Below are 22305 nucleotides of genomic sequence, written 5' to 3'. Positions count from 1 at the left end.
GACCTCCATATCTAACATATATGTGCGATAGGACCACTCTATGGGAGCTGTAAGGTTCAGACACAAACAATGCAAAAGTAAAAACTTGCTATGTAAATCATCAATCGGAAACACACGTCACTGCCAGGGAGATAACTCACATTAATAAACACACATACACCACATCAGCAACATCTGACACACACGAGAGCTTAATCGCCTCTGCTCGGGCAATTCAGTCTGCTTCAATAACCACTCAACAGATATTAGCGACATTAGGCTATGGGCATAGAAAGAGCTTAACCCAGACAGTTGTTTGTGTGGAATCATGAAGCAATTTACATCTTTGTAATGCACTCCTGACTCAACGTGTGGAAGCAAAAAACTGCTTATGTAGGCTACAGTATAAGATTCTGTGCTCATACATATTTTATCACTGTTTAATTCCTCAAACTAAACTGTTGATTGTTATGCAAAGCCAAGATTAAAGTGTCAACATTTTATGGATCTTTGTCTGACACTGATCCAAGGTGCATGTTAAAGGATTTAGCAAGTCGTTATATCTATACAGGATATCCAGTAATCCAGTCGGAAATTGAGGATGTGGTCTTTGCTTATGCGGCGTAATAAAACACACCTGCTCCACAATTATATACAGAACTTTGCAAAAGGTCTTAGGCCATCATTAGATTTGCTGTTTGAGCAATGATACTGTATAATTGTTCCTCACTTTGTTGGAACACAGCCAGAAAATGTGGGAAGCATTTGTGCAGTTTTTAAATAACACGTATTTAAGACGAAGGAAAAACAACAGCTTCTGCGAGTCAAAGTGTCACGTATTTATCCTCGCACTTACAAGCCTGGTGCTCTAAAAACTGGAGTGGAACTCTAATTAATGTCATTAGTATTAAAAAACGAAAAGCTGTGAAAAAGATCTATTACAGCTTGTTAATATATAAGACCAACTTTCACATGATTACAATCCAAATGCCAACGATCACAGACTCTGACAGACATAAAAACAACAGAGCTGGTGGTGCTCTGAGACTTTTGCACAGTACTGCAAACAAAGTCAAATTTGGACATTATATCTACTTTAAGCACAACCTCGAAACACACCTGGCAACAGTAATAATGGCTGTAATTCGTTTAAGTGCTCCAGGAACAGGCCCCTGATGTCAGCTGCCAGACATAGATTAGTGTGGGGCACCTACCTACATACAAGAGAGTTGTTGTTTTTTTGTTTTTTTACATTATTGATTATGTTGGTGCTTTTCCAGCCCACGGAAAGCAAGGTCTATTTATCTTTATTTGATGCACAGGAGGGTGTGCAATGCTCAATTGTCGAGTTCTCATTTAGATGGCCATTCATCTCGCGGCACAGAAAAACCTCAGAACACATCATTTGTTTAAAAAAAAGAAATAGACGCTGACATGAGAAGGAAGAAACAAACTATGGGGTACTTTTTCTATCATCCTTTATACTCCGTATTTCAACAATTAGCTTGTACTTTGTCATTGTGGCATTATGACTAAAAGATCAAATTCAGAAAGTAATCTGATCAAGAGATATTCCAAAGAGGAAACTCATGTTGGAGGTATAGGCCTATAGCATAAGGACCTTGCATAATGTTGACCTTTAGGGCATTGATATGAATGACAATGCCCTAACCGGGAATCAAACTCCATTTGAGCATGATAGCCCTAAGATCCTATGGGACTCCCAGATGTAGACAGAAGAACTGCTGGTGGCTAATCGACTGAACCTAGTTGTAGGTGTCAGGTAGTGGTATTGGTTGTGTGTCACATAGGGGGAGGAGCCAGCTGGGGTGTTATGTCAGCATAGTAGTGAAATCAGCTGTTCTGTACCTGCATTGAATGAACTGAGAGGGTGAGGGGAGGAAGCTCCTTCTTTGCTGACCACTTATACGTACCGTTTACACGCTCACAAAAACGTTTTGCCTCAAAAAAATAACCAAAAACTGCAATTATATTGAGTCCACAGTGTTTATTGCCAGAAGAAGCGCGTCTGGCATCTAGCTTCCAAAAGTTCCTTCACTTAGCCTCTCGGCGACTCAATAGTTTTTTGATAGTCGCCTAACACTAGTACTTGGCAGCAATGGAGGGCAGTGGTGATGGAAGTGGCGATCCCAGGTGACGGCGACATCAAAATGAAGGAATGGAAGCTTCTTGATAAATCAAGGCTTAAAGAAGAGCTAGAGAAAGATGTGGGGAGTAAAGACACGTGGGGCTGTAACCACCAAACTGTAAGAGTGGCTCCAACAGATTCACATCTAATGTCATCTCTGTCCAGTAAAGCACAGTCTTGTGCAGGTTCCCATGCCTCTGGTATAGGACCTTTCGGGGGGACTTTCCATTACAACAGTAGGCAGCGTGTGCAGGAAAAAAAGTAGTTAAATAAATAAAGTCAGAGGAAAGTGCATGGATGTTTCTCTGAGACACTCATTAGTTTCACTGGTTTCACTTGTCAGTGCAATAGAATGACGGAAACAATGCCTGCATCTGGCTGGTGGCACAACAAATATTTGTCCCATTATGCTGGAAAAGTCACAACTTCTTCTCAGTTGCAACTTTATTCGTTTCTGATACAAATATTTATTTATTTGTTTCATATCAAACCGGGGAAAACATGTCCTCATTTACTCCATTGTCTGGATGCTTCTGCAGTCAGGATTATGACACTCATCCTGAGGCATTGGATTACTTTCCGACTCTGGGAAAGCAGCCAAAACAATTATCCGCTATATACAGTATCTCTGAGCTATCACTTTAACTAGATCTCACACATTTAGTCTGTTCAACATGTTCTCATTTGGTGACTAATAAATAATTAATTCACTGAGCTTCCCCCCCTGCAATAGTTTGGAAGCCTCCTGGGGAGGCCTGCCTCCCACTGTAAAAGCCTCGGGTATTATATTTTCCATAATGCTGGAGTGTTTTTTTGGGCATCTGTATAATGAAGCTGCTGTGCTTCATTACCTCCATCAGCCAAACTTTAAATAGAGTTTAACTAATAAAATAAATGTTCTCAGTGCTGACGTTAGATCGTGAAATCCATCCATCCATCCATTATCTACCGCTTTATCCTCCACCGGAGGGTCGCAGGGGGCTGACATAGGGCGATAGGCGGGGTACACCCTGGACAGTTCACCAGTCCATCACAGGGCCACATATAGAGACAAACAACCATTCACTTACACTCTCACACCTACGGTCAATTTAGAGTGACCAATTTACCTAATCCCCATATTGCATGTTTTTGGACTGTGGGAGGAAGCCAGAGAACCGGAGGAAAACCAACACACACAAGGGGACAACATGCTAGATCGTGAAATGGTGCACTCTTAGAAATAAGGGTTCCAAAAGTGTCCTTCTACAAGGGCTGAGGTTCAACCTGGAACCATTTGCTTCTGAAAAACCCTTTCCCGAAGAAAAGGTTCTTGGTAATACTAATGGTTCCAGTAAGAACCATTTTGATCCAGAGAACCCTTTAAAACCCCTTACCTGAATAAGGATTTTAAAAGGGTTCTTGGTGGGTTCTTGCTTTATAAAAAGGTTCTACCTGGAGCTAAAAAGGGTTCTCCTATGAGGACAAGCCAAAGAACCATATATGGTTCTACTTAGCACTTTTATTTCTAAGAGTGTGTTATACTGAAACAACGAAGTCGGTGTCCATTCAACAATACGTAGGCACATATTTATTTTGCATTAGCATGCTACTACTTTGCGGCTAACTTGGCGAACCTGTTTCCAAAGGTAAGCTAATGAGGCAACGATTAGCATTAGCGTAGGGCTAACATAATACAAACACTGTGCAACCTCATTAGGCACAACGTAAATGTTTTCATTTTGGATTAGCATTAGCGTAGCTAGCTGTTGTGACTGAGCACCAAAATAATTTGTGGGAAAACAACCTTTACAAAGTCAACTTATGTCATAAACTCCAGCAAGCAAACAGAGATACTGTGAAACCTTAAGAAAGGTCATACAAAATGTTGTAGTATAGCAGCATAAAAACACTGAGGCATCAAAAATGTCTCAAAAACACAATGAAAATATAATTCTGGTGCGTTCATGTGTCAACAACAAAGTGGTGTTGCTCTTTTCTAATCACAGTCGCACTAAAAAAAAAAAAAACGTGAAATCTTGCCTAAGGCTTCAACACTGCCAGAGCTGGAGCTGATCAGGAAATCAAACGTTTGCTTATCTGTACATTATCTTGTCACCGATAAGCCAGACTGATGACTGCACTCATGCTCAGGCTAAACTCAAATTCTGTTTTAAATGTTGTGTTTCATCACCTTAAACGACACACTTCTGTCTTTTCCCTTACCGTAGAATGAGCCCTTATTACAACATCTCGAGCCCACCACGTTGCACTGCCCAGGATTCTACACCACCTTAGAATAGAAGTGACCTTTAACACTTGCTAAAGAGGTGATTTTTCATGTTTCATGAGTTATTTAAACTTGTAAAAGCCTATGGCGCTCCTTCATGAGGTGAGGAATGTTGAGTTTTGGGATCCAACAATTTAAAATATTGATCGTACAAATAATTGAGGGGAAAAAAAACACAAGGTTTCATGGTTATACAATTACAATTAATGCAGATATTTTTTCAATTACTTTTTAATAACAGGTTTTATTGCATTGTCCTTGGACTGGGTTACAGTCTGAGGAGAATTGGGTGCAATACTCACAGCCACTGCATTGACAATAAGTGACACATTTCTGGTTGATTCACTACATTAACAGCTCAGCCATGTGTGGCTGGATGGTGACCTTAAAGATGCAAAGCTGTTGCAATAAATTCGAGGTGTCGGAACCTTTAGAAGAGGGTAAAGTAGATTTTTTTTTGTAGATTGGATAGCCGTCTTCTGGAACAACCCCATGATCATTCTCTGAATATCCAAAATGCTCACTCACTACGCTGCAGTGTGGCGCATGTGTTCTATCTGGTTAACTGACATTGCCCTTTAAGCTTGTGCGTAGGCTTAAGTTCTGAATGCAGTCTGCTGTTTTGCCCCTGCAGTTACTGCACGAAAATCCGAGAGTGTGACCAGAAACGCTCACAGCAGCACTACTTTTGGCACCAACTGTGTCGGTTCCATAGCAACCATACATTCTTTGATGCAGGACACAACACCAAAAACACGGAATATAAAATTGATTTTACTCTCAAGTGCAATGAAAACAAACAAAAATAAATTAGCGATATGAATAAATATAAAATACGACCTCCACATTTTCTGTCTTTTAAGCTGCAACATTATGTAACCACTGCAGGATTTTGGCATATAGTTGCACCCTATAAATATAATGCATTATTGGCAAACCATATGATTTTCCATATTTGAATGTCAAAGAACTTGATGTATGCTAATACTGGATTTCATATAATATAAAATGTTATAATATTTTGAGATGAAATCCCTCAAGCGTTACCTTCTTCTCAGATGTTTCCATGATTAGTTTGTCTGTGGTCATTGTTCATTTTGAGAGTCTTGAAAAATAAAGCAGGGCCACATCTTTGATGGTTAAAATTCAAACTGTCAGTATAAATTACATGGATAAATACTTCATTTAGAAAATAAAAGAGTCAGTGCTATTGTTTCAAGTGGCTATGGAGCGGCGTTGCTCTCCTCCACAGTGATCTCTGTCACACCATGAACCTGAGTGAGCTGCCTGCAGTCCAGTGAAGCCATTAATTTCCTCGGTCCAGACAGGGTGGGGACAAAGTGCTCAGTGAGAGACACAGAGGCATGGCTGCCAATATCTCTGAGGGGAGGACAGGAAATGACAGTGGCAGTCACAAAAGAGAAAGGCAGGAAAGGTAGTTTAAAGAAAAAAAAAAACATGTATGATACAGAGCATGAAAACAATCATCCCCAGAGACTGGGCTGGGATCCACTGATGGTCTACTTTTATTTATTTAATCATCTATCTATAAAGCAAGTTGCGTCTGTGTGTCTGTGACCGGCATATCTTGCTGACAGATCACCCTAAGACTTTGCAAATGTGTTAAGCATGGCCCGATGGTGTGCATCCTTGATTTTCATTTTAATTTTCGCTGATTTATCACGGTACACCAGGCAGGCAGCGGCTCATCAGCAGCAGCTGTGCTGTCTGGAGGTCATAGTGAAGAGGCTGTCCTCACGGTGGCTGAGACATTTTCACGCGGTTCACCGCAGAACATGGTGCACTCTTAGAAATAAGGGTTCCAAAAGTGTCCTTCTACAAGGGCTGAGGTTCTACCTGGAACCATTTGATTCTGAAAAACCCTTTCCCGAAGAAAGGGTTTTTCAAGGGTTCTTGGTAACACTAATGGTTCCAGTAAGAACCATTTTGATCCAGAGAACCCTTTAAAACCCCTTTCCTGAATAAAGGGTTATAAAAGGGTTCTTGGTGGAACCCTCCAAAAGGGTTTCAGGTATAAAAATGTTCTACCTGGAGCCAAAAAGGGTTCTCCTATGAGGACAAGCCGAAGAACCTATTAGCATTTTTATTTCTAAGAGTGTGTTATACTGAAACGACGGAGTCGGTGTCCATTCACCAATACGCAGGCACATATTTATTTTGCATTAGCATGCTACTACTTTGCGCCTAACTTGGCGAACCTGTTTCCAAAGGTAAGCTAGCGAGGCTACGATTCGCATTAGCGTAGGGCTAACATAATACAAAGACTGGGCAACCTCATTAGGCACAATGCAAATGTTTGCATTTTCGATTAGCATTAGCGTAGCTAGCTGTTGTGACTGTCAGCCACAACCACAACTGAAAAGTCATCTTCAGCTCCCACTATAGGAATACATACTTCCTACGGGCACTGCACTAGTTTAAATAACTTGAATAATAAAATAATATATCTTGCGTCACAATTGTCTTTAAAAAGTGAGTCCATTTTAAATATGTTGGGAATACTGAATAAATATATCTTTCTTCTTACCCAAAATGACTCTTTCGTGCAGTGAGGAGGCCGAGTCCCTCCACGTGGAATATCACAGCTTTCAGCACCAGTGGTAGTGGGTTTGTAAACGAAATCTTCACCGCCATCCTCTCTCCGACCACAGCCTTACCAACAGGCTGTGTGTCAGCAAAACAAAGGAGGAAAACAGTGTCAGATCTTACATTTATTGTGTGTATTTTACAAGTTTTGTAGTTTGACTGACCGTCAGGAAGAGGTTTGGGGTCCTGAGTCGAAAACTGAACTGAGTGGCCAGGACCTGCTGTGTTTCTCTAACTCTGCCGGAGAGCGTTAGCATGAGGGCGGCCTGATCTATCAGTTTGTCTTTGCAGTCTTGGTACGTCAGGGACCACTCCAAAATCTTAACTGTAAACAGGAAAAGGCAACAATTACTATGTTACAATGCATGCATATCGCTTAAATTATTGTATATAAAATCCCATGTAAATTATACAAACATGCGTGCAGGAATATCTATAAAACTATGATAAAGCACCATAAAAGTAAAATATTTTATACATGCTAATAATAATTATTAATTCATGTTTAATAAAAGTTTATATTAAGAATGGAAACTGATAACTATAATAAGTATAACTTTAGGATAACAAATAATATAAAACATACAATAATGGAAATAAACAATTCATTTAAGTACGGTGAGAATATTTTTTTTAGCAGTTTGCATAAATTACTATATCCATCCCTGATGTAAGGGTGCATACTCCTTCACTTGGAATAAAGGTTCAAGGAGAAGCTGTTTGTTTATCTGGGAACAGCCCTGTTGTCAAATAATACTGCTCGTCTGCAGTCAATTTGCTTTCCTAAACTATAAAGAATATATTTGTGTAACAACAAATCGATTATTTAATGTAATATCACTGTTTATGCTGTTCTCTTTTTGTGAGAAATGGTCCCTAAAATTATTATATTATTATACCGTAAGTCTGTTCATTTCTTAATCTTTGTGCAAAGCAATGCTGAGCTAAATGCATCATATTAGCAGTCACTGAACTGTACAAAGAGCAGTGAATTATCAGGTATACTGGTTATGAGCATCCAGGCAAAATAAATAAATAAATAAACCAAAGTGCATCAACCTACTTCTTCCTCCTGAAATCTAACCCTACAACCTTCCACTCACCCTCGCTGGACAGTAGGTCCACGTCTGTGACATCCTTCCTGATCGTGGCCTTGTGGACGCCGGTGTAGTACATGACTGCCACTTGGCTGTGAAGGATAACCGTGCGATTCTCAGTGCTGCTGTTACGCAACGTGAGGGTCAGCTCGGCGTCCTGTCCCATCTCGGGACCTTCGCCCTCCATGGTGACTTCTATAGAGACATCCTCGGCTGTGGGAGATGAATAGGCCTCCGCTTTGGAGCCGTAGCGACACGCCGTTTCCACAGCGATACGTTCCGCCTCTGTGCCTGAGGGTGACCAGAGATTCAATTCAATAAAGCAACACAGTAGAAACCATTCCGATAAGAGTTTTGTGTCTCATACCCCGTTGCTTTCAGTGTGTGGGTTTTGTTTGTTGATACCTTCAAGGTGCTTGTAAAGGTGTGTGATGTCACTGCGCTCGTCAGAACCAATGGCCTTGGTGCTAATCTTGTGGCCTACGGCTTTTTTCTCACTGTAGATTTGACTAAAGGTCCCATCTGCATTCTTCTGCCAGTAGATTTTATCACTGTTTACCTGAAGGTGCACAGAGTGGAGAGAAACAGTGGGAGAGTCAGAGAATAAAGGAAAAAATGTGTACCATTTGATGATGGCTCATTATTAGTCTTAGTACACAACTGAACGAGTAATTGGCCATTCTTACAGGCCCTGTGCTGTAAGTGAGACAATGTGTTCCACATACCTCAGCGAACACAAACGGACAGTCGTGTTTGAGGTACACCTGGCCATTGCGCACAGCAGTAAGAGACGCAGGACCACAGCGGAAGGTGCCTTGGCTGGTCTCCTGAGGCGTGGCGTCAACGGCTTGCCAGCCTCCGTATCCATGGGGTAAGTCTGGACGAGCCATCCAGCAGTCGTTCCACACATGAAAGTTCCTTCAGGCCAAAGAGCTCAGGTGTCACATTTATCACGAAGAGGAAGCCCAATCCCATTTCTTTTTTTTACCCCTGCCCCTGGTTAAAATGTAGCCCTAAAAAATGGGACATCCCTTCAAGACTGTTGTACGTTACAGTATAAGTAGTAGCATCTGCCGTTGTCCCTTTGTCCCATTGTTGTAGGCAGCAGTGATTGGATCAATTTATGGTATGTACAAGAGACTGCACAGAAGTATTTTTGTGATTTGTGTAGCAACACAAAATGCTAACCAATGTTGTTCTTTGGATTCGGTTAATCTGGTTAATCTAGTCTACATATACAAGAATTGGAATACCAAGGGGTGAAAAAAGCAAGGGATGAAATGAAATCTAAAACACAAAAGACAGTGATGGAACTCACCAGATAGAGTCCACATTGAACTCTTCTATAGGGTCCAGGTTCTCGTCCAGGTACACATCCGATGTCAAGGAGACGTCCGTGTCATGAGCTGACTGGTAGTTGGTCACAGTTCGCCCGGGGACGCCCAAACACCGTAGCACTAAGCAGTTTCAGCATCAGAGGTCAGTATCTGCCGCATTATTAACATCATTAACATTAACAGAAGACGACGATGAACACAAACATGTGCTCACCTGTAGTGAAGACGCCCGCAAAAACCCAGCACTGGCCATACTTAACAGGGGTGCCTTTGTTTTCATGGTATTCCTTGAGGATTTCCACGCTTCCACTCCACGTTGTCGGACTAGTTCCATCTGTATAGATTCCTGACCAGTTTCCCTCCACAACACCACGGTCATCAGGGGAATTGATCTGGATAAATGTGGACGGATGATTTTTTTGATTTGAGATTTTTGTAAAGATCAGAATCTGAAGGTCACAAAGCTCGGAGGTTTCATTTGAGTAGGTGCTCAGCAGCTGTTTGTAAACACAATTACACTTTCTTTCTTTCTTTTCTGCAAGGATTACCAGCAAAGAAGAGGCTTCATCTTCTGTAATTAACCAAGAATTTCCAATAGTTATTGTCAATTGTTGAGACATTTCACTAAGAAAAATACTGACCTTGTTGTAGCAGTGGGGGGAAAGGAAGAGGATCATCAAAGTGTTTTTTACGCCAAAGAGTGTCTCTTTTGAAATGTATTATTCATCCAGTAATATTACAGAGTGGACATACGAGTGGTGAACCAACATAACGACATTGTCCTCTCATGGTCCACGTTGCTACACGGTGGCAATTGCATTCTTTGAATGTGCGATTATGCACTTATTTTTCTGGGATGCTGCACTGTATTTTTTCCAATAGAGTTATTACTGTTTTTTACTCTAACCTTTGCCTCATGGCTGCATGTTTGTGTGCCACCTGTGCACTGAACTGTCTTCATGGACAGATTTTTGTATTGACACTCATTTGTGCTGTATACTCCTTTAAAAAATTCAAATTAAAAATAAACAAATGGCATGACGGTCTCACCATGGCTGAGACAATCCGCACCACATTAACTGGGTCTCCCCAACCAGACGGAGGAACTCCACTCTTTTCCAGGACAAAGAGGCAGGCAGCTAGAATCCCATCATCGAACTGAACCAACAAAAAAAGAGGAAATAGAAAGAAAACACACAGTCAGCATCTGTTACTCAGTCACTCATCACCGTTAACCCAGGTCACTTACCTGTCCATAGTTCCACGTCCTCACTCCAATTTGATTCTCTGTTCCGTAGTAGATTAGTCCGACATCGTTCAGGACATATTCGTGTCGCTCTTCCTCTGAGTCCATGAACACTGTGTCGTCTGAAAGACAGTAAGTACAGCCTTATAACAAACAATGACATACAGGTAGTACTGTGCAAATGTCTTTATTGTTTTTATGTCTGTCAAATTATGTGATCAGGGGCATTTGGATTTAAATAATGTGATTGAAGGTTGGTCTTATATATTAACAAACTGAAGATGAGTTGTTGTATGTAATGCTCAAGCATGTCACGGCATAATAAATTAACATTAATTAAAGTTCCACTGGCTTTTTAAGAACTCCAGATCCTCGTGTTACTGTTCAAGCATAAGCAGGTCGCACTGAATAAGCGACACTTTAACCTCAAGCTGTTTTTCCTGAAAAAAGAAATAAAGTTATTTGAAACTGCACATAATTATGTCTGGTCATGATCATCATTGCTAAAACAACAAATCTAATGATGGCCTCAGACTTTTGCATCACTTATTTTTGACTGGGTCTATGAGGGTTCAGTTAAAAATCAAGAAAATGCCTAATTTTAATAAATTATTAGAATTTTAGATTATAATAGATTATTTTTAAAATTAAATAAAGACTTGAAAAGAAACTTGTCAAAGGGCTGCTGAGGTTGTCATAATAGCTGTTTAGTGTGTGTGTGTGTGTGTGTGTGTGTGTGTGTGTGTGTGTGTGTGTGTGTGTCTGGAAGCAATAGACAACTAACATACATGTGTTCACTGATAACAAAACCTTTTAGGGTCTACTCTACATTGACATTTACATTAAAAAAAGAAAAAAAAAGTTTCAGTGTGAAAACGACAATTCACTGGACTGTGTCTTGGCTCTCAGCAGTTTCTAGGCAACCAGTGGAGACTGTGAAGTCACTGCTTTTTTTTTTTTTTTTAGGTTAGTTATTGTTGAGCTCCATGGTTTTTAAATCCTCTCATGTGTCTTGGAAAATGTTTTACCAATAAAGCAGTACTAGTATAACTTTTTTGGGTTTCTTTAAAGCCATGTTTACCTTCACACCAGGGGTTGAACAACACGATGATGTCATTCGCAGGGTCATGTGTGGAAATGGCCTTGCCATTCGCGCAGCTCGTTTCCACCCTGAGTTGATATCGGCCAATGAGCGCCGCGGGGGACGAGTTCACGGACAGCTTCATTCTTTTGTCATCCTGTCTCACGACAGATGCCTCCCAACGGCCGTCCACCAGGTCTTCCACTAAAGGGATGATGACATGGGTTCCCTTCGCCAGTGTTGGCAGTGGCCCTGTAGAGGTGACAGGAGACACAGGTGACCTACATGAGGTGCACTCTTAGAAATAAAAGGGCTAAGTAGAACCATATAAGGTTCTTCAGCTTGTCCTCATAGGAGAACCATTTTTGGCTCCAGGTAGAACCTTTTCATAAAAGGCCACACCTGGAACCCTTTTGGAGGGTTCCAGGTGTGGCTTCCCTGTCAGATGTGGGCTTGTGTGGGCCTTTTCCACAGCGCCATTTAGAAAGGAATTAATTAAAACATTAAAATACAAAATTACAAATAAAATAATTGACATTTTATCTGGTTATAAAGGATAAGAAAGCATGCAAAGTGTATTATGTATGTCGATCATATATGTAAAACTGAAATTACAACAAAAAAACATTGAGAAAAGAACATGTTTTCCAATTAGACTGTAACACGTTTAAAAAATGGTAAATTAACAGAAAATAAACATGTTTTTTGTTTAAACACACTAACAAACTAAGATCCAAACTAATTTGCATAATCAGCAAGCCTTTCCTGTGTGGAAAGGACCGGCGCTGCTTTTGCCAGACAAAAACAGAATATAATAATTTTTTTGAATCATGAATAATAGACATATTAGGCAAAGTAAGTTTAAAAAAATGTTTTAATGACGATTGCTAATTACGTTTTTAGACACATTTTGTTTTTGAGGCTTTCCGGGGGGTATTTCATATTTCACACAGTGCCTGCAGTCCTACTTGTGTGTCTGTTTCAGTCAAGAGAAACCGAAATGCCAAAATCCAGTGGGTACTGTCCTACAGTAACAAACCAACTAATGTCAACATATGAACACAGCACAGCTGTGCTATAAATGGAAACTTTGCTCAGTGTTGCTTGACTCCACAGTGAAATATATACTGTCCATATGTAACAAGGCCTTCTGCATTGGGGGGTATGAAAAAAAAAAAAAACAGAAAAAGAAAACCACCAAAACAGTACATTTCTAACACCATTTGGAAAATGTACTTTTTTGTTCTTTAAATTTAAACGGCAACATTGCAGTCAAAGAACATTGGACAAGATTAATAAGACATTGTTTGCCCAGAACTTCTCCTTCCCCCTTGCATGTGATTGTGAGAGCACTGAGTAAATCTGCCCAAGACGACCTGAGGGGTCGTGACGCTTTGTTGCATACGAGTAAATCAGAAACATATACGGGCCCAAGTTCATTTATTGCTTTACAGACGAGCAGTAGCATTTTAAATTGTGTCCTCTGACACACAGGACGCCACTGTGGTGATGAACATTCTGGTCTGATGTGCTCTACTTTCTGAGGATGCTGGGAGAGGGAGTCACAGCTGAGATTTATTTTGGATGTGAGATCATAGAGCTTTTTTTGTCTGTGAAGACACCAATATAGTAGTCCAGCTTGCTGAAAATAAATGCATGTTGTTCAGACATCCTCTCATTCTTTATATATTCTTTACTTCTCTTAATTTGGCTGTTTAAATGTAAGATGTAGTTCCAGTGTCATCAAGGTTATTATATTACATCTATTTACCCTTTGATGCAGATATTCATCTATAATGTGTAGAGTTGTAAGTCATCAGCATAACAAGAGTATTATACATAATACATTTTACATTATAATACACCATTTATTCACAACAATAAAACAAGCAGATCAGTTTATGTTTGTGGCCTGTGTATTTCCTTAAAGAGCTCATTCTTATCCATATGCAAAGTTTTAAGGAACTCCACTGTGGTTTGTTTGGCTCTGTATTATAACCAGCGCAAGCAAAAAGAACTAATGTGGCATGTTTGTCTCTCTTTATTTGTCAGTATTTCTATTCTTGTCTATATTGTCTGTGCACTTTATTTAATTTTTATCGAGCTCCTGTCTTCACACCCACTGCCTGGCCTGTTGATCACTACAGTATAGGTCACCATTGTTGATTGCAGCGCCGTGCTTGCAGAAGTACAGAGACTGGTACTTAAGTGTCATTAAAATTTTAATAGGTGCAATCTCAGTGATGTGGTGGTGACTAAAAGCCAAACAAAAAGCATTAAAGTCATTGTTTAGAAACAAGAACGCATTAAAGTAGCTGAAAAACAGCCTTTTCACTGATCTTTTATAATCGAGCATTCTCACTACATGTTTAATAACTGCCGCCTTTCAAAATCCTTGTAAAAAAAAAACCTGAAGCCTATTATTCACTATCTGACTCTATGGAGTTAAAAACATGCATCCATCCATCTTCTACCACTTTATCCTGCACATGAGGGCCATGCCTTGTGTGCCAATCTCAGCTGACATAGGGCGATAAGCAGGGTCACACCCTGGACAGATCACCAGTCCATCACAGGGGCACATATAGAGACAAACAACTATTCACTCTCACATTTACAGTCAATTTAATGTCCAATTTACCTAATCCCAATATTGCATGTTTTTGGAATGTGGGAGGAAACCTGTGAACCCGCAGAAAACGGGGAGAACATGCAGAAAAGCCCTTGTTCCGACTGGGACTTATACTTGAGTCTTGTTGCTGTGCAAGAAAAGGGTGCCAACCACTACACCAACCATGTGGCCCCAGTTAAATAACATCTTTATAAAAATGTGCTAAATTATCTCCAAATGTCTTGTGTGAAATCACAGCCATTGTGTCAGAGGAGGAATGTTTCATGTAAAGTCAAAGTGGATAACCTCAGCACTGCTTGGCGTATATATATATTTATATATACCCCCCCCCCTTTCCTCAGTGGGTGTGATCACGTCTTTGTCTGCCATGTTTACCAATGACTTCACAGAGAACCAAGTCACAATGCTGCAATTTCGCCCCGCGATATTCAGCGGCAGGCGGACGAGCGATTGTGTGCGACAACTGGAATCAGAGCCCGCCCACCACAGAAATGAAAGAAACAGCCATTGTGACCAGAAACGAATGAGCCGCTGAATTTCCCTCAACGAGTAACTGAAAAAATAAGCAGGAGACTCAATCGCAGCAGAATGAGACACCAGGTGAGCAGCTGTGCTTAGCCTTTGCAAGGTCAAGACCAACTTCTCCCTCAGCGCGTCTATCTGGAAAACTACTTATCCAAAGTTGTTGCTGTATGTATTCATCGTCATCATAGGATGATTCAGATGACCTATTCACTTCCTCATTGATTGACATCACTCTAGTATGTGTGTGTATTTGTGTGTGTGAATATTTAAATGTTTGATGAAAAAAGCTGTTACAATTTGCCTGAAATGTCCTAGCTTCTTCTAACATTAGAACATTTCATCTACTAGCACCTTGGGGAAATCTTAGGATAATTGGCCTAATTGTCTAATTGCAACAAATAGACGTAAAGCAAACTGTGGCATTCAGTCTGCTCCAGATCTCTCTCCAGTCCCTGGGGGTGCATTTAAAGTGCAGCCTCTCTGAAATGCAAACCAAAGTCAGAATATTTAACTATCGAGTTTCACTTGGAATTTTAAAAAACAAGTGTTCTGGCAGTAATTGGCTTCATGTCGTATAGGCTTTGCAGTGGGAAAATAGAACACACTGTTTATCCGTCACCGAAAAAACTGGAATTTGAACCGAGAAATAAGAAGAAAAACTGTTTTCTTTTTGGCTGTTTTTTTAAGCAGTCATTTTCAAGCTTCAATATACTTCAGTTGTTATTCTGCTAAAGCAAGCACAACTGTCTTAACATAGCGATAGTAAGTTCTTTTTTACATGGATGACTGTCTCACATGAATGACAAAGAAAACATATCAAACTGCTGAACAATCTGGTTATTTGAGAAGTAAAAAGTTGTTTTTTCATGTTTAATCCAATCTGTTGGCAGTTGGCTCGCTTTACTCGTGCAATGTTGCTGTTGTCTCCATCTGTCTTTGAACTGATTATGCACTACCCGTGTTGTACTTAAAAGGGATACTTGAGTAAAAGTACAAGTATCTTACCAGACTTTGGTAGAAGTTGAAGTCACTTTTTATAAAATCACTTAAAGGTGCATTATGTAATAAATCTAAAGCAACTGGCCATAAAATCCTCCTAATATGTCACAGAGACTCAGAAATAATGTTCATATAACAAACTGAACTCACCAACAACAACAGTACAGACAAAATATTTGAATTAAAAAAAATATTTTGCAGACTGCAAATCATGTTTATGTTTTGAAATCATGTTTTGGCATGTGGCGCCACCTACCGCCATCTACCAATCATTGCAGTCAGTAAAGTCTCAGCTGCTGAGCAACCACGGGTTGCCAGTTACGTCTGAAAACAAAACCTAAAAGACCTTGGTATTTTGAATTGAGTGTAGAAAACCCCGAAACATTGATGATATGGTAAATAACTCTAACCTGTTTTGAGCTCAAGGTGAAGTTTGTCAGTGGTGCGGTCAAAGGGTCGAGACAGGGTAATCCACATCTGGAAAGTCTGTCCTCTGCGAATAATGAGGTTGTCGCTCAGGTAGAGCTCTGTGTGATGCTCAGTTCGGTTCTCCCCTGATATGCTTTTCATTAGGTCTATCGATCGCACGTTGAGAAGGAGTTCTGTTAAAAAAAAAGAGAGAGAGAAAAGAGTGGGGAGTTTTATCTCAGCTGTGGTATTTTACATTGTGCATTTTTCAGTACATTGTATTGTGAGCTCTTGTTACCCTCCAACTCGTTGTCCCCAGTCGCAGGTTTCTCATCATTTATGCCATCCTCCTTATCCAGCTCATCAACCCCTGTGACCAAAGTGTCTGTGACTTCCTCCTCATTGGCGTTGCGACAGCAGCATGGACAGACCTTTCGCAGCCAGCGCTGACACGCGTTTTCTCCCTGAACATTGTTTTCCTCCGGTTGCTCCTTTTCTTCCTCGGTGTCCTCCCCAAACCCGAGAGTGACAGATGGAAAACGACCAACTGCAGAGCTGTCTCTGATGGATCGTGTTTCTACAGGCATCCTACAGGGGAACAGAATATACTTCAGAAGAAGAAATATACTTTTTGATCAATAATCATGTTAAAGATGAGTTGTTTTTAGACAGCAACACCTTTTTTTAATTATTCTGATTTACATAATATTCAAACTGTTATTTTAGCAATCTGTGGAGTCGCCCTCTGGCTGCTAATTGCTATTTCCATAATCCGTCCTGGGGTTCACTCCACTTTAACTGAAGGCTATGTCCATTTGAATAAACAGGATAATTCATTTATGCAAAGATAATTATGGGTAGTCTATTCATTTTTTGCCAATAAAACCTCCTAAATATCACCCTGGGCCTTTAGAAAATACATTTACTTTGTGATCTTTGATTGATTTTTATGAAGAGATCCAGAAAGGCTTCTGCACACATCTTTTGCATTACAATAAGACATTATGGACCCACCAATGCTGCTGCAACGCACACAGGATAAATCATGCATCTTGTGTGAATTGGTCGTCCGTAATGTGCAAATACATAACTATTCCTCATGGCAGGGAGCAGGAAGGAGGCTTTGACTCTGTGATGGCATCAGGACTCATCTGGAGCTGATTCACTGACTTTGAATTACAATCTGATTTATTTGTCACTGAGAGCATCCAGGAAATGAGCATGTGCTCTCATTTGCAAGCAACTGTGCTATGAAGAAAACTCATGCGTTTGCTTAAAAGTTAAAAACAGATCACCTCTTGACCCCAGAGGTGAAGTCTCACAACTTCTGTGGGTGCAGCAACCTTTTGAGGACAAGATGAAGATCTTTTTTTCTATGTCCTTTTCTTACCTTTCTCTGCTTTGATTAGCATCAATTCTACCTTTCAGGAATGCTAACAAACAATGGATGACCTTTCCGTCATTCCTCAGTAACAGTTACTGTCACATGGTAACCACACAGGCTTTCTGCAAAGCAGAGTCTATGACTCTGTGTGTCATGGCCACATTCACATCTGCACTTGCAGCGAAACCACTAGTGATCAGATCTCCGCTGTTAACGGCAGGTCTGATCAGGTCCTGTGCGTTCACTATGCATTCATACGTGACTGTGATTTGGCAGACACTGCTGTGAGAGAGCGTTTCCGCCCACCTCAGGATTGTTCCTCGTATTTAGTGTTGACAGACGAAGCTCAGAGCTTAAATAAACCAGGCGCGTAACAACCTTGATAAACATGCCGTCGGTGCACTGAGTAAGTCAGTGTAAACGTACCACAGATGGCACTGTTTAGTCACTGAGCAGATAAGGGAGCTTCCCGTCAAAGTGTCCTGATTTAGTGCTCATTCATATTCATATACATGTTGATTTAATGAAGTAGGCGGGCCGATTATATCCAGAGTTGCTTTCATTGCCACGTTCAAGTTAACAAGTTAAAAAAAAGGTTCACTCACTCCAATGCAACAGGATCTCATTTAAAAAAACACAGTCACAGAACTGGCATCCATTTCTAAAGATCCCCCCTTTGATTGTAGGTAAAAGGTGAAAGAATATAAAAGATAACTCGGTCCATGCTATAGTTTCCATCATGAAGACACTTCCAGCAAAGACACACAGACACATTTACTCCCTCTTCCTCAGGGCAATGACTGTGCCGAGTGCAATTACATCTGGAAAACTGATCATGTCTCCTGTCTGCACACAGGTGAAAAGTTCTCCATCATCTACATAATATGTGGGTGAAACAACAAGGAAATTGAAACAAAGAATCAATGAGCGCAAGAGCACAAGTCTGTGAAATGATAGGGACGAGCCCGGAACACTTTAATGATGCACACCGTGACATTTCCTCATTGCGATTCTGTGAGAATGAAAAGCTCACTCCTCTTTCTAAGGAAGGAGATCTTGCTTACGTTTTATTTGAGTCACACTCTTTAGAGAGGTCGATATAGTTGTCTTTTTATTTTTGAGCAAAGAAAGATGATTGATATTAGAACTTTGTCACTGGATGTGCGGATTCATATCCAGAAACTTTATTTTCATTTCACTGGTGATGGCTCACACACACTTGCAGCCACACCCTATTTACAGTAATATTTTCATAAGCTGTTTACTTGATGAGGATCTAGTTGCATGTTCAGACTGGCCGAGAGAGTCTCCTTGCGACTTGATTTAAGAATAAAAATATTAAAGATGAAATAGAATCACACACAAACACTAAACAGCACACATTTCAACATGCACAAAGTGCCATCATACATTCAAAATGTAAATAAATAAATAGATAATGTGTGTGTGGGAGGGGATGAGTCCTAAAGGCAGCATTAGGTGAACATATCCTTGAGGACAAGTAAGAGTGTTTGTTGTTTTTATGACGGCATCAATCAGTGCACAACATTGAAATAGCAATATCCATTTGAGCAACGTTGAAATTGAAGGACACTGCCTTTATTTTTTATAAACATAAATGTTAGTAGTACAGGAATTAAACGGCCTGAAAATCTCACTCTTTGGATGAGGGAAATGTTTGTTGGCTGACTCCAAAAAATGGAAACTCTATGATTTTGATCATGACAGTGAAGATGCAAAAAGCATAACCACATTGCGCTCGCAATATCTGTCAAAATTATTGCAATTTTACTTCTTTTTTTACCATATCCTGCAGCTCTGTCTCTGCAGTCTTCCCTGCCAGCTGCAGAGCTGTAACCGTACCGGAAAAAAAACACAACAATGGTGAACTGATAGAAAGACACCAGCAGCTACTGCTGCTGTGACAGGTTGATCTTCCTGAGATTCATCAGGAAGTGCAGTCGCTGCTGTGCCTTCTTAATCAACCACTTTGTGTTGTTCAAAAATGTGGACACCCAGTGACACGGAAGTCACAAATCTCTATACACTTTCATGGTTATCTCCAAAGGCTGGTGATCATTCTTTTTTGTTTTAAAGAAAGAGTTACTGTCATGTGTGGCCCTGGGTCCTTTGCATTAATTAATAAGCAGGACATTACTGTCTGAAAACAGATTTCAAGATTTCGACCCATTTCAGCTGGGATTGACATCAGCAGCCCCACGGCCCTCATGTTGGGGATAAAGTGGTAGATGATTAATGAATGAATGAATGAATGAATGAATGAAAAAAATGCTAGACTGATCCACATTGCCATCCCTTAAGTCAATAACTAGAAATCTGTTATCACAACAGCTAAAAGAGTGTTCTTTAGATTTATGAGCGACAAACAAACCTACACTCACTGAGTCTAACAGCACACAAATTAAAGCTGCAGTGTGTAACTTTAAGCGTTTCTGTAGTTGTTGGTGTTATTATTTTGCCTCTGTTTAGTCTTAGTGAACAGAAATAATGTAATGATTAGTTGTACTAGTGCAGTGACCGTAGGAAGAATGTTTTACTACAGTGGGAGCTGTAGAAGATTTTTCAGTTATGGTAATGCATGATAAGGAACAGCGTGGCTGACAGTTACAACAGCTAGCTACGCTAATGCTTATCGAAAATTTAAACATTTGCGTTGTGCCTTGCGTTGGAAACAGGTTGGCCAAGTTAGCGGCAAAGTAGTAGCACGCTAATGCCAAATAAACGTGTCAGCTGCTGCTGATGAGCCGCTGCCTGCCTGGTGTAACGTGATAAATCAGCAAAAGTGCAGCTGATCAGTGAAAATTAAAATTCCTCCAAAAAAGTTGAAAATCAAGGATGCACACCATCTGGCCATGCTCAACCCATATCCAAAGTCTGTCTATCTATCTGTCTATTTGTCTATCTGTCTAGATAGATAGATAGATAGATAGATAGATAGATAGATAGATAGATAGATAGATAGATAGATAGATAGATAGATAGATAGATAGATAGATAGATAGATAGATAGATAGATAGATAGATAGATAGATAGATAGATAGATAGATAGATGTTGTGTCCTGCGTCTTAAAAAAGGCTCCGTCAAGCAAAAATATCAGACTTGAAAGAAAAAGTCAAACTGCTGAATGACCACGTTTTTGAACAGTACAATATCATGTGAGATCTAACCATCGCTATACTGAAAATCAGCATTGTATGACCTAATTTGAGAATTATTTGAATGTAACAGGCTTTGTTTATATGTAAACATTGCACATTACCGTTTTAATGTAATATTCTTTTTGAATTTTGGGAAAAAATTGCGATTGATGGAGTATTTGGCTCATTTGGTGGAGCGCTGCCCAAACTTAGAGCCAAGACTGCAGGGTGGGGCCTTAGAAACGCTTCTGTCACCTCCTGCCTCGGTGCCAAAAAACAAAATGAAAGACTGCATGGAATTCAGCTGCACATGGTTGAGATTTATCTGATTGCAGGATGCATCAGAATACCCAGAAAAGCCTCACGCCCACAGATCAACCAACCCCCCTGCTGCTTCCACTAACCTGTTCAATAAAACGAAATATTTGCACTGTACTGTAACCGAACACGGCGAGTTGAGGAGATACAGCCGTTGCCCAGCCTGGACAGCAGAGAGAGTGAGACCAGTGTGACACGGTCGTGGATGACGATGACGAGACGCCTGACAGCTGAACCTGCTACAGAGATAAAATTCTCATCACGCCATCATCTGCTGTGTTACATCCTAACAACGGAAAGCAGGCTCTTGCAGTGCTATGGCACATTTCTGGATGATTTCTGGGTGATGTCAGATGAAGTGGGTCAAAGTTCAGCCCCATGAGTTTGGACATCTCATACACCCCTGTAGGAGTTGAATATTCTTCTCCAGGAGGGAGATGATCCAGAAAACATCTCACACTAGAGCCACGAGAGAAAAACAAAGTGACCTTCACTGTCGTCTTGAATCATTCCCAAACTCCAGTTTATACATGTCGCTGACTTTGTAATTGGCCTCGAATGAAGTGCTGTAAAACTTACTTACTTACTTTTGCAGCAGGCTGACATCATTTCAAAATCACATACGGAAGGGAAAAGGACCTCAGGGCAAATACTTTCCAGTAATGTTTGAACAATGAAAGTCTATATGCAGAGTTAATCATGCAAGAAATTGCAGTTATCGAACTACATATGCAATTGTATTGTTTTCGGACAAATCAAGTAGGCACAACAGGGTAGGGAAAAAAGTTTGGTAAAAGGTGTAATTATCAGGCAGTATATAGACACACACACACACACACACACACACACACACACACACACACAAAACAAAAAAGCTTATTCAAACTCACTCAGTTCAGTGGCAGTGCAGACGGGAAGAATAATTCTTGTGTTTGCTGCTGCAAGTTCAGGCCTCCTTCAAATACTTGTGAGCTAAGAAAGAGAGAACAGACACGCCTTCCTGCTGCTCAGACACCAGACTGCTCCTTTCTTTTCTCCCCCCCAAAAAAACAAATGAAATCATTAGGTTGGGCTTTGTTACAAAAGGCCATAATGAACATATTTACATACGACC

The 22305-nt window shown here is 40.4% G+C and overlaps 1 protein-coding gene across 1 annotated transcript; it reads right to left on the bottom strand.

Moving 5' to 3' along the window:
* Nucleotides 1-5620: 5620 nt before the first annotated feature.
* Nucleotides 5621-16916, bottom strand: LOC310926104 (protein-glutamine gamma-glutamyltransferase K-like; the record flags this gene model as incomplete). The annotated part of the gene is made up of 13 exons (XM_083888205.1): nt 5621-5777; nt 6946-7082; nt 7169-7329; nt 8108-8392; nt 8507-8660; nt 8827-9019; nt 9420-9558; nt 9653-9830; nt 10489-10596; nt 10688-10806; nt 11766-12017; nt 16332-16523; nt 16628-16916. 13 exons carry the CDS (start codon nt 16914-16916, stop codon nt 5621-5623), a joined length of 2364 nt encoding a protein of 787 aa, XP_083744331.1.
* Between the last annotated feature and the right edge of the window lie 5389 nt (nt 16917-22305).

This window comes from Microchirus variegatus (genome assembly GCF_963457635.1).
Source record: "Microchirus variegatus genome assembly, chromosome: 4".
Classification (NCBI taxonomy): domain Eukaryota; kingdom Metazoa; phylum Chordata; class Actinopteri; order Pleuronectiformes; family Soleidae; genus Microchirus; species Microchirus variegatus.
This window is presented reverse-complemented; position numbering and strand designations above follow the sequence as displayed.